The 12,550-nt window shown below is 45.5% G+C and overlaps 1 protein-coding gene across 2 annotated transcripts in view; it reads left to right on the top strand.

The window, feature by feature from the left end:
- Positions 1-12,550, top strand: part of Pde8a (phosphodiesterase 8A) — a 141,181-nt gene that overhangs the window by 99,276 nt on the left and 29,355 nt on the right. For both annotated transcript variants that reach the window (XM_005381485.1, XM_013512564.1), the window contains 5 exons: positions 1,824-1,902; positions 3,422-3,559; positions 9,139-9,227; positions 10,890-10,941; positions 11,023-11,065. In XM_005381485.1, coding sequence (XP_005381542.1) covers positions 1,824-1,902; positions 3,422-3,559; positions 9,139-9,227; positions 10,890-10,941; positions 11,023-11,065 — 401 coding nt within the window. The remainder of the gene's footprint in view (positions 1-1,823; positions 1,903-3,421; positions 3,560-9,138; positions 9,228-10,889; positions 10,942-11,022; positions 11,066-12,550) is intronic.

Raw genomic sequence — 12,550 nt, 5'->3', positions numbered from 1 at the left:
TTTTTTGGTTTTTCTCCGGTACCGGGAACCGAACTCACGACCTTGCACTTGCCAGGCAGGTGCTTTGCCGCTGAGCTAAATCCCCAGCCCCTGTCTTTAATTTTTTAGCACAGGTAAATCTCCTAACTGGCTGTGGTGGCGCATGTCTGTAATCCCAGCAAACAGGATGCTGAGGCAGGAGGAGTGCTACAATTTCAAGGCCAGCCTGAACTGTATAGTCAGACCCTGTCTCAAACCCTCCCCCTGCCAAAAAAAAAAAAAAAAAAAAACCCTAATCATTCTTTAGGAGATTCTTTAAACATACAAAGAAAAAACCCATAAGCAACATGAGTCTAATCACAGGTGGGTTGCTGTTGAATAAATTACTATAGTGTAACCTTAACCATAGAATATTACATGGTTATGAAAGGTGATCAAGATCTGTAATTATTGATAAGGAGAGATTAATGTATGTTGTACAGTGAGAAAAGCAGAACAGGCAAGTCTACAGAGATAGTTGATTAGTAGCCTAAGCTGTGGTTAACAAATGGCCTAAAATTACGATTTGTGCACAACTCTGAATATAATAAAAGTTATTAAATTATGCACTTTTTTGAGACAGGGTCTTGCTATTGCAGTTCAGGCTTGCCTTGAACTCACTCTAGCCCAGGCTGGCCCCAAACTCACAGTGATCCTCCTGCCTCAGCTTCCCAAGTGCTGGGATTTCAGGCATATGCCGCCACACCTGGCTGAATTCTGAGCTTTAAATGGATGAACTGTATGGTGTGCAAACTATGTCAGTAAAGTTTTTTTTTTTTTTAATTTTTTTATTTTAAAGAGGAAAAATCCCAAAATTTCAAAACAAGACAATAGGAGGGTAACAGTGGTTAATACATTGTGTATTATTATCTTTAAATTAGTTTATGTCAATAAATTTGTTTAAAAATAAATGACCTCAAAACATTGGCAGTCCCAACAAGGAGATGTATCAACTGGTATTCTAGGTATTTTCTTGCATAAATATGTATGTAAATACATATGTAATATGTACCTTTCTAAAAACAGGACCATACTCTATATAGTTTTACAGTCTGGAATAGTTGGATCTTATAGTGATTCTGTTTAAGCGTCTGAAGAACTTCCAGATTGTTTTTCAAAAAAGGAGTTGTGCTGTTTTACATAACCCCAGCAGTGTATGAGGGCTCCTCACCAACATTTAGGGTGATTGGTTCTTTTGATTACTCTAGTGGGATGATATGCTGTCTCATTTATTTTTATTGGTATTTTCTAATTTTTATCAATAAACAGTTTTTACTCCTGCAAAATTTAAAAATGATTTCTAATGTTAAGGATGTGGGAAGTGCTCACAGTGTAAGCCTAAGTGAAGAAAGCAGAAAACAAAGCTGGTCATTCCAGATGATCTCAGTTTGGTAAAAATCATTGTTTAAAATAATATCTCCGAATGGTTGAAGTGGCCTGCTTGACTGTGTTTTTTCCTGTAGTCCTTATGAGGCTTTTCTGGCTTTGAGAGGGACAGCCTGGGGGTGCAGCTGCTGGAGCACTTGGGGTTCCACACTGCTGAAAAGCTGTGAGTGGACCCTGGCATGTGACTGCCTGGCCTTTGCCTCTTTAGAGCAGCAGTGTATGTAGGGAACATCTAACAATAGGTGTGCAGGAGGTGTCTTTATGCTTTTAGATAGCCCCTTCCTTTGCTTAGACAAGTATACAACATTATCTTTACAAATCAGCCCAAATCACATTTAAACAAGCTAATGTAAGCTGGGAGATTGCATTAGATTCGCTAGTATTTACACTAATCAGTCCTTCTGTTTCTACCCATAAAGGGCTTGTAACTCAGTATTCACTGCACTAGAGAAAAGCCAAGAAGCTATTGAAATTACAAGTGAAGACCACATTATTCAGGTGTGTTATTTTGGGAAATTGTCCTTATTTTCTTGTCTGTCCTCATTTTTAGAAAAGACCCCCTCCAATGTAATTTTTTTTTTTCTTTTCAGAGTTCAAGAGACTGATTTTTTCCTTAGGGGATTATCTGAACAAAATCAAAATATATAATTTAGTATAAGCTCTCTAGATAAAAAAAAGATAATAATATGATGCTAGAAAATGTCTGTAAAAGTGTCACATTTGCATTTATTATTTCTCACTGGGTTGTATATGTTTATTTGGTAGACTTATTTGAAAAGGTAGTTGCTTGAGAGGGAACACTCGAATATTCTAGTGGAATGATATGCTATCTTATTTATTTTGATCTGTATTTTCTAATTTTTGCCAATAAACATTTCTTTTGTAAAATTTTGAAGTGATTTCCAGTGCTAAGAATATGGGAACACTGTAATAGAGAGAACCCGACTAGGTCTATAAGCCTCCCTCGCTATATTTACACCTGTCTCACTGTTTTGGAAGACAGTTCACACTTGTACAGATTTCTAGAAAAAAATGAAAATGTCAAAAATGGGATACCCAGCACTTACAGAATACCCACTGTTAGTAAAGTGGGTTTACATAAGTAACTTAAGAGATCATGACTCATACTTCGCATAACAACAAAGAAGAGAGCTGTGCCGCAGGAACATTTCCGCTCTCTGAGAATTGGATCCACTTGATTTTCTTTGTGGGGCCCCAGTGCTGTAATCTAACTCTCCATCTGCCTGCCTGAGCCATTTTGGGCAAATTACTTAACCCTAATCCAGCTGAATCTGCTTTGTCATCTGTGTAGATGAGAATTATATTAAGAATAACAGCCACCTGCCTTCTGTAAAGTTGTTTTGAGGATGAAATGAGTTAATGTATGTGAAGTGCTTATTATACTGTCTAGGAAGGAAAATAGATCTTAGTAAATAGCATTAGCTACTGGGTCTGTCACCACCTGCAGCACATACACCACTTTCCCCACATCATCTCTCGTTTTACAGTCCTATTTGAAGCTTAATCATTAGGCATGACATTGGTAAACGCTAGCTCACAGCCTGCTTTTCGCACACCTTATTTACTTGAATCCTATGAGAGAGGCAAGAGAAGGTTTCACTCCCAGTATCCAGATGAGGAGGCGTGCAGTGACTTGCAGAACCCAGCAGTGCGCAGAGGAGGGTAGTGCAGGCATTGCATGTCCCAGTCTGCTGCTTTACACGCTGGAGCCCCAGCCCAGCAGCCTGGATGTGTCCCAGAGCGGTGCCGGTGTCCTCTTCCTGTTTGGTCAGGGTGGCTGCTGCCGCAGCAGGAAGCCCAGCCAGACACCACTTGTCTGGCTGCTGATTCTCCTGAGCTCATGTTCTTATGGTATTAGAGCCATGGTTGGGTGCAGGCTCTTGAGGAGGGAAACGGGAAACAAGAGTGCTTAGGTGCAAGATCCTTGATTGCCCTCTTTTCAAAATGCCTTTGAATTCATTGGATTTTTTTGTTTGTTTGTTTGATCTCTCCCCAGTATGCAAATCCTGCATTTGAAACCACAATGGGCTATCAGTCAGGTGAATTAATAGGGAAGGAGTTAGCAGAAGTGCCTATAAATGAAAAAAAGGCTGACTTGCTGGATACTATAAATTCATGTATCAGGATAGGCAAGGTAAGTAGGCTGGTCTCTCTGTCACTTTTGTGTAACAAAGAAGGAAAGAAGACTTGGTGTTCAGCGAATACTGTGTGCGCCAGTTCACCTCAGCCTCAGGTCACCTTGCCACAGCCCCGGGGAGGGTATGTCGCGTGGCTTTTTTTTTTTTTTTTTTTTTTTTGAGACAAGGTCTCATTATGTAGCCCAGGCTGGCCTCAAACTCACGGCCATCCTCCAGCCTCCCCAGTGCAGGTACAGGTGTGCACTACCACACCTGGCCACATGTTCTTTTTATACCTCTTCTGCAGATAAGGAAACCGAGGCCAAGAAAGTACATGATATGATTAGCCAATGAACAGAGTAACTCGGCACTTAAAATCATTGCTTTCATCTCTGTGATAGGTGAATAAATTGACCTCTCTAATACTGCTCTGAAGAGTAGTAGCTCCTGGCCGGCGGCTCTGGGCGAGGTTTGGCTGGCGAGGCTGCACATGTTCAGTGCACATCTGAGCCCAGCAGTGCTCGGAGCCTCTGTCGTTTGTGGCGCATATTTAAAGTGATGGCTGTGTGCCGGATACTGTGCTAGATTCTGGGATACAAAGAAGAGCAAATGAGAACTCTGACTTAGGAGAGCACCTGGACCAGAACAGGCTTCGGAAGGAGCCGTCAGGAAGGTGGGCAGCCCCGGATCAGTCCTCGAAGGTGCAGGCAGGAGAACCACAGGCCTGGTCTGCGGGGTGTCTCTTCCTCTGAGTGTGCCTCTGACCCACCTCCGTTAGACTTTAAGGCGTGATGGGAAGGGGGACTCTGCTGCTTTCCCAGTCACTTTCCGTCCTGTCTGTGGGGCTTTTCCTCACTGGCATAGTTGGGCAAGGACTGCAAATCCGAGTCCTAGGAAGGTTTGCACATTTGGTGGAGTGTGCCGGTGTCCACACTGCATGGTATTAGAGGTGCAGTGGTGCCCCTCCCCAGGGCTGCCCAGGGGCTGCTGCCTTTGCTTCCCCCACTCTGAGCACACAGGAGGAGCTGGAGATGAGAGTGAGGACAGGCCTGGCCCACGTGAGGTCTCGGGGTGCATTCTGCTGGGGAGTGGCAGAAGCAGGTACCCCAGCATCGGTTAGCCTTCAGCTTTCCTGTCAGGAGGGTGTTTATTTTCCTAGAGGGAGTTGAAGGTCTGTCTTCTGTGGGGAGAGAAGCAAAAGCTGAAGTGGATTCTTAGGTGCACCGAGATGCTAGCAGCCATGGAGGGCTTTCCCTTGGCTACCTGAGCCTGACATGTTTGGTCCCTTGCTGCTACCAGGCCAGCTGGTGGTTTTGTGCTAGGTGTGAGCCAGGACCATCTGTGAATACCCTACAGTATTCTATGTCCCTGTCCCGGGGTGGGGGTGGGGTGCAGATAGAGAAGAGGTGCACAGAGGGTTAGCTCTGCACCCTGGGGTGCATCAGGTCTGTGCACACTGTCACCCTGTCACTGGCCTCGGTCTGAGGAGGTTCTGAAGCTGAGCTAAGGAACCTGACCCACTGACCTAACATATAGAAAGGGCTTGCAGGTTTGCTGGCTTTGGTCAAGCATCAGTAAGAGGTTTAGGACAGGTTCATTAGGCAGGAATTTTAGTACATAGTCTAAGAAAGAGAGTATAGGCCCAAGAGAGAGAGACAGACAGACAGACACATTGATTTTTTGGAACAGGTAACATTTATGGTTTTTTTTTTAGAGGGTTAAAACCCCAAAGAAAGTGGCCCAACCCCCAGATAAGTACTAGCCCATGTTACCAGTGTGAGCCCAGGTTTTTTTTTTTTTTTTTTATTAAGATGGATAATTTAAGTATTTCTTGCATTTTCTCAAAGTGTTCCTTTATCTTTGGGTCAAGTTCCTGCTCTTTATTTTTTTCAACTAAGCCAACTGATGGACTCTTAGTGTCCTGAGGGGCTGTGGGTGTGATGGATCTGGGAGGAAAGGAACCTGAATTCAGCCAAGGGATGCTGATGTGGATGCCTCAGGTGACTTCTCTGAGGCCCAGCGTTGCAGTCTTCATAAAATACAATTTTTAGTTAAGATTTTCTTGTCTCCTTTCTATGTATCTTTTATTTCTTCTACCCTACCTCAACCTCTGCTAGAGTTACGCTATTCGGCACCAGGTTCAGAGGGCCTCATGCTTGAAGAGCAGAAGATCTGTTCTCTCAGTTCTGAACTTAGGATGAACAGTAGGAGAGAGGATCAGATCATTAGCCCCTGTAAGGCTTCAATTCTAAAGAATTCTGACTCTGTGTGTATTTCCGAGTTGTTAGGAAGAGTGAGAAAGTGACTGTCTTTAGTTGGTACCTTGCTGCTTTGCTGGTGACCGTGTAGCAGGCCAGGCCTGTAGGTTCTTGGGGTGAAAGAAGAGAAGTGTCTCGAGGGAGGACTTGCTGGGGGACTAGTGTCTGGTGGCACTGGGTGCAGTGATGGGCAAAGAGAGCTTGGGGACAAGCAGGCAGAACGGTCAGAGTGGTCAGCGGCCAGGGCTGTAGGTACCAGGGTATTAAGTACTAGGTACTGGATATCTAATTTGGAGACTTGTGGGGCCAGAGGAGAAATTCTGATGCTCCACAGGCCCCTCCCTATCATTTTCAGTTGGCTGTCTTCCGGGTAGAAATGAAAGGCCCCTTGACTTTCAGCCCCACACTCACGCTTCCCTGTACACTGGTTTACATCCCTTCTGACTCATCTTTTTCTTCCTCCTCAAGACCCTCTTGTTAGGACTCTAGGACCCATGGTCTCTCTTCTTTTCAAATCCTCAAGCCATACCACCTCTTCTGGAGATGTTGAATTTTTCCCCTTTTCTTTATATCAACATGTTCCCCTGACACGTGGTTGGTACAGGGTAAATGTCAGCTGCTCAGTTGCCCACTGTATGGTAATGATGTGCAGCTGCAGGACCTGTTGGCCTGCCTTAGTTCCTGGGGTCCTTCTTTCCTCCTCTGCTTCCTTCTGTTTCTTTGTGGGTTTACCTGGACACTGGCCTCTGTCCCTTACTGTGGTCCCTCAGAAAGCTCCTCGTTGTAAGGCGTTGTTCTGCATGGTGTAGATTTCACAAGTCCCTGGTTTTTGTCTCAGCCTCTTCCAAGATGTGATTCAACATTCTGCTGTCCCCTTGTAATTCAGTTGTCTAACAGTGATTTCCTTTCATTCCCCACAGTCAGAATCCCAGTGCATCTTCTCCCCAGGCTGCGTGTGCTCATGGGCTACCCAGCTGCCTTGTCCTAGATTCCTGGAGTAACTGTGATTTTTATTTCTGTCCTTTGATCTCCTCAGTCACATTAGTCACTAGCCACGATGGCTGTCCACTCCCTAGCCTTTGCACGTCTGCTAGGCTTTGACCTTGTGCAGGCCTTCTTTACACAGCCTGGAATTATGGTGGCTGAATCCAGTCTGATCTCCTTCTCCCAGAACCCCCCACCCCACCCCGTTCACCCACAGTGTTGCAGGACCAGTCCTACTAAATCATCCTGTAATGTCCCTCTCTTAGCACAGAGGTCAGATGCCTTAGCCTGGTGGCCAGGATTCTGTAGTTGACCTTGGCTACTCAGTGAACAAAAGCTCCAAGTGTTCCCTGCTTGTTTACTGTGTGCAAGCACTGTTCTGGCCCAGGGGATAGGACAGCTGGATGAGGATTATTTAATTCTGAAGACACCGGGTACCAAGGGGGACTGCATCAGCACCAGAGCGAGGCGCACAGCTCGTACAGATGAGGGAGCGGAGGGAGGCCCAGGCCTGTGGCTGTGCTGCGGAGTGCCCACCTGGGAGAGCCTGTGACAGGGTCGGGGCTCTGCTAACAACCAAGTCTTTATATCAGCATGCATAGTAGTACTGTCATTATTTTGGGGAACTAAAACTTACAGTAAGTGAATTTTTAAATATCTTTATGATAAGTAAATATGGTTTATGCTAAGTAAATATTTTTTTTGTTTCCACTGGCTACCAGGAAACTTAGAGGCAAATCTGTCACCCAAGCCAAGACAGTGGCTAAATCATCTCACTCCTTTGGGTGGATCATGGAGCTTTGGCAGCATGCATGGCCTGTGGTCCCTTGGCTTGGGATCTGTCAGCCGCCTAAGTTTATGTGGAAAGGACTGGAGAAGAAAATCCTAAATATATTTTAAGTGCTGACCTTGATGAATTTTTTTAAGTGCTCACTCTGCCTGTCCCTGCCGGAACAGCTGGGTGTTCTTATATATTTCAGTCTCACCGTTTGTTAATAGCACTATTGAGTAATTCTTATAGCATACAATTCACCCATTTGAAATACACAGTTCAGTAGTTTTAGTATGTTCACATAGTTGTGCAAACATTGCCACAATTTCCCATGTTACCTTTGATAGTGAGCTTGAGAAGTAACCCTCAGACCTATGTGCTCCTAGGATGACGTGTGGGCACCTGCTCTTCTTGCCTGGGTTTCCTGTTTGATCCCTGCCGCTTTGGGCACAGGTCTCTCTCCCTGGGCCAAGCTGCGTTTAAGGCTGTACTGAGGAAGGCCTGTATCTCTTTCCTGCTTCAGTTCCTGCTAAGTGGAGAGCTGGGGTCTCTGGCTCTTTTTGATGTGGGACTTTTTTGGCCTACTGTTTTCAAAATTATGTCGAGAAGCTCCCGTAATCAGCCTCAGCCTCTATTACAGTGCCTGGCTTATTTTGGTCTGCTTCTTCACACCATGAACAATGTCAACCTTTGACACTGTTGCGTGGACTGCCACACCCCATGCAGAGACCTGAGAACTAACTGTACAAGGGTCTGGACAACAGATTTTAGCTAAGCCCTCACTTCGTGATCTGCTTCCTACTGGGGTCAGCTCTAGGTTCTGAGGGTCTCTGGAAAGTCAAGAGGATTGTGTAGTACCCTAGGAGTTCATTCAGGGTCCACAGTGGGCTTCCATAGCTTGGGATCAGGTGATCTTTTGGAGGAACTCAGACCTTTTCAGGCTTTGTCCTTGGCTCTCCTCATCGCCCTGAGAGCAGGCACAGCTGCTCACCCTGATTGATTCTGCTCAAACAGCTGATTCTGACTGGGCAGGAGAGCACAACTCATAGCTATGACCCTGTTTGTTCCACCTGAGCTCAGTCCTGTTGTTACTTCGTCATCCCTACCCTTCCTGTAGAGGGGCAGAAACTCTTCCTCATCCCAGAGGGGCCTCAAGCCATTCAGAGCCACAGAGGCTCCTTCCATGCCCCACCCTGAGATTTTCCTTTCCCAGAGGACAGGAGGGCAGAGGCCAAGCTCCCTCCTCCTCTGCAGCAGGAGGTAGTAAGAGGGGAGGAACCTGGGCCCCAGGGGAGGGGACACTTTTCCCCCCTGGCTCACCAGCCTCTTACCACAGATGACCCCAAAGACATGCGACCACTGAGACTGAGAGACCTGACTTTTGTCAGCAGTGCGGGAGGAGAGAGACTTCGGAGGCAGAGAAAGAATCGTTGTGTTACCTGAAATTGAGTTTGGGACTGGGATCATTTTGAATCCTAACTGCTTTAGCTATGCTAAGTGAATCAGAACTGAAGTGGAAAATGTTCTTGAGCTTATATTTTGGACACAAAGTGTGACTAATGATGCTTAATTCCACTTATAGGAGTGGCAAGGCATTTACCATGCCAAAAAGAAAAATGGAGATAATATACAACAGAATGTGAAGATAATACCTGTCATTGGACAGGGAGGGTAAGTGGGAAGCAGATGCTTCAATTAATAGTCCATATTTTGGGTTATTCTATATTTTGCTTTAAATACTTAGGTAAGTTCAGAAGTGCTTGCAGGAGTTTAAAAGGCTGTGACAAGATAGGTGCTATCATAGGCTGGCCTCTATGCTATCACAGGGGTAGCATTTCCTTGATGACTTTCTCTCTGCCACAGTCTGGCTCTAACAGTCTTTTTTAAACTGCATGGATGCACAAGGAATGGAAGTATTTACATTCAAATCAGTGTGTCAGCTTTTTAAGCTGTGTGATAAGAATGCTGACTCATAACCTCTCTGCATTTAAAAAATTTTTTAGGTAGTCCATGCACTGTTTCCATAAGGCTTATCAAACTAGATAAAAATATTTTGAATACTAACAGAGAAATCCTTATGTAAATGTGTACAGACTGGAAATCACTGTATATCAGAAGCCTAAAAATTTCAGAAAATTTGTCTCAGAACCTAATTGAAGTAATATGGGAAATGGGAAATTATGAATATGAATTATAAACACTTAACAGTAAATATGCAACCATTAAAAAATGACAAGCATAGAAAACTGGACTATAAAAAAAAGCTTACTTATACTCTGAGTAACTAATACAGTATATTACCTATTATTTTCATATTATTTTGTTATGAAATTTTATTTTATTTTCATATAAGATAAAAAAATGGAAAGGTTATGATTATAACATTAAATGCAAGAAATCAGACCTAGTGTATGATCACAGCCATGAAAAGGAAAAGAAGAGCAGGAGGAAGCCAGCACTGGTCGGTCAGGGACTGATGCTGTCCTCTGCACCTGTCCCACCCCTGTTGGGCTTCCTCTCATCACACCTGCAGTGCTGCAAGGGTGGCACCTTGCTTGTCTCCATTTAATAGATGAGGAAGCTGAGGCTTGCAGAGCTTCGAGCTCTGGCCCTGGCCTGGCCTGCCGTGTGTGGTGGCACTGGGTGCAGCCCTCCACGCTGAGCTGACAGCATTGCTCATGTGCTTTGTCACCCGGCTCTGCTGCCAGTTGGTGATCGCCTCCGGCCGGCGGGTCTGTGTGGGCTCTCTGTTCTGGTTGTTTGCCCTTTTATGTCCTTTCCAAATTTTTTGCGATAAGCGTAGAGAGCTTTGATTATCAAGGGGGGGAGTGAAAAAAGCTGAAGGGACAGTAAATGGAAGAGTCAGCAGCGCGTGAGCTCAGCCCTGTTGTGTTGTTTGGATGTCTCGCCAGCCCCAGTGAGCAGAGCTGCAGCCCCAGAGAGCCTGTGGCTGTGTCCATGAGTGACTGAGCAGATTGCTCACCAGCCCTTGGGGACAAGTGTCCCATGAAGGCTGTGGGCAGGAGAACATATGAGGCAGCTGAAGGCTCTTGGTTGGTTGGTGTGCAGCACAATTTTTTTAAAACATGACCTTTTATTCTCTCTTGTGATGACTGGGGAAGGGTTTTTATGTTTTACTGAAGTTTTTTCTTTTCTCCAGAGACAACAGAGGATGTTTATGAATTCTCATGCATTATTAGTGTCCTTGGCTCCCCCCAGGAGGGCATCTTATGTATTGTGAAAGGGAGATTCTCTTTTCATAATAAAAAAATTAACCACATGGCCATTAAATGAGAGTTGGGAGAGATATAATTCATTGTTTTCTACTTGCAGAAAAATTAGACACTATGTGTCTATTATCCGAGTGTGCAATGGAAATAATAAGGTAGGTAAGGCGCATCCTGGGATGGGCACACTCCAGGGAGGTTTGCAGTGAGAACTAATGGCTTTTAACATTCATCTTTAGGCTGAGAAAATACCCGAATGCGTTCAGTCTGACACTCATACAGGTATGGTATCCCTATTCCTTCTTAGTGTTTGTTAAGCTTTTGGGAAACAAAATGAAAACAAATCCTTCCTGTAACAAGCTCACCTGGTGCCGTGGTGGGACCCCACTCTCCTAGCACCATGACAACCCAAGGTGGTCAAGAAGTTGAGGACCGAGTGCTTGGGGCGTTTCTGCAGGTGCCCTACAGGGGCTGCAGCCTGAAGAAGAGAACCATGCAGTCCAGGGGGTGCCTCTTGTGAAGACATGTTGTGTGCCGCCATACCCAGCCATTCTAGGGATATTTACTGTGTGTAAAACTGTTAAAGGTACTACACTAAGTTATACATAGTTTATTTACCTGAGGCCCTGGAGTAAGCCAAGGAGGTAGGGATTTAACAGGTGAAGTACTCTTTACAGCTAAGAAAACTGCCTGGCTGAGTAACTTTTCCAAGGATGTCCATAGAGGAGTGGCAGCGTCCACAGTGGTTCACTCCAGAGCACTGAAGCATGGGCAGGGACAGTTCTCACAGGTTCTCCAGGGGCGGTGCGCAGACACAGGGATGAGAAGTAGGAGCAGCCTGAGAAAGGCCCCGTGGGGCTGTGGGACTCATAGGAAGGGGATGCTCCACACAGGAGAGATGGATTTGGATGGGAAGAAAAGTGTGGAAGGAAGAGTGATAAAAACAGGCACAGTGGAGGGAAAGTACGGGGTGTGTTCTAGAAAGAACAAGTATTAAATATAGAAAGGTAGAAAGGGTACATGGTAGAAAGGGTGAGAGGGAAAGAGGAGTTTGGCTCAGTTGTGCTCCTTAGCTGCTTGGTAGAAGTGAGGCTGATCATCTCTAGGCAGTGGAGTCTGAAGATTTCCGAGGCAGGGAAGCACACTCAGACTTGGTGGGAATGTCTGTGGCTGAGACGCTCTTAGATTGTGTTCAAACAGTTACTGTAGAAAGCGGGTCAGCCTTACAGTTGAAAGGAAAGAAAACCCTGGCTGGGAATAATAAGGTGGAGACAGCAGGAGGCAAGAGGACAGCAAGACAGGCTGATGGTGTAGAGCTGGGGAGGAGAGCGAGCAGTCAGGAAGATGTTTGGAGCCAGAGAGCAGGGTGTGGAGTGGAGTGGACAGTACGTCTGTCTGTCCATTTGCTCCTCCACCATGGTACGGATTTCTGCTGAGCACCCTCAGGCAGTGCTTCCTGTGCTCTGCAAAGAGGTGAGAAGTAGAGATGCAGCTGTTTCTGCAAACTTCCCAGATGTGAAACTGATGAACTGGTGCCCAGGTAGAAAGGGGAGTGGAACCTCCGGAGTTACAACAGAGGAGCATGGCAGGGCCAGGAGCAGAGGGTGGACCAGGTTATGGAAGACCACCTCGCTGGGGGAGGGAACCGGAGCCGGGCAGGAAGAAGGAGCCTGGGGAATGCGGGCGGGAGCTGGAGAGACTTGGGCTGCACGCTTTTTTCTTTCCTTTTTTTTTTTTTTTTTTTTTTTTTTGGTTTTGTGAAATAGG

Source organism: Chinchilla lanigera, unplaced genomic scaffold (assembly GCF_000276665.1).
Source record: "Chinchilla lanigera isolate Chin_1 unplaced genomic scaffold, ChiLan1.0 scaffold00015, whole genome shotgun sequence".
NCBI lineage: Eukaryota > Metazoa > Chordata > Mammalia > Rodentia > Chinchillidae > Chinchilla > Chinchilla lanigera.
The sequence above is the reverse complement of the archived record's forward strand: the minus strand, read 5'-3'. Positions and strand labels throughout refer to the sequence as shown.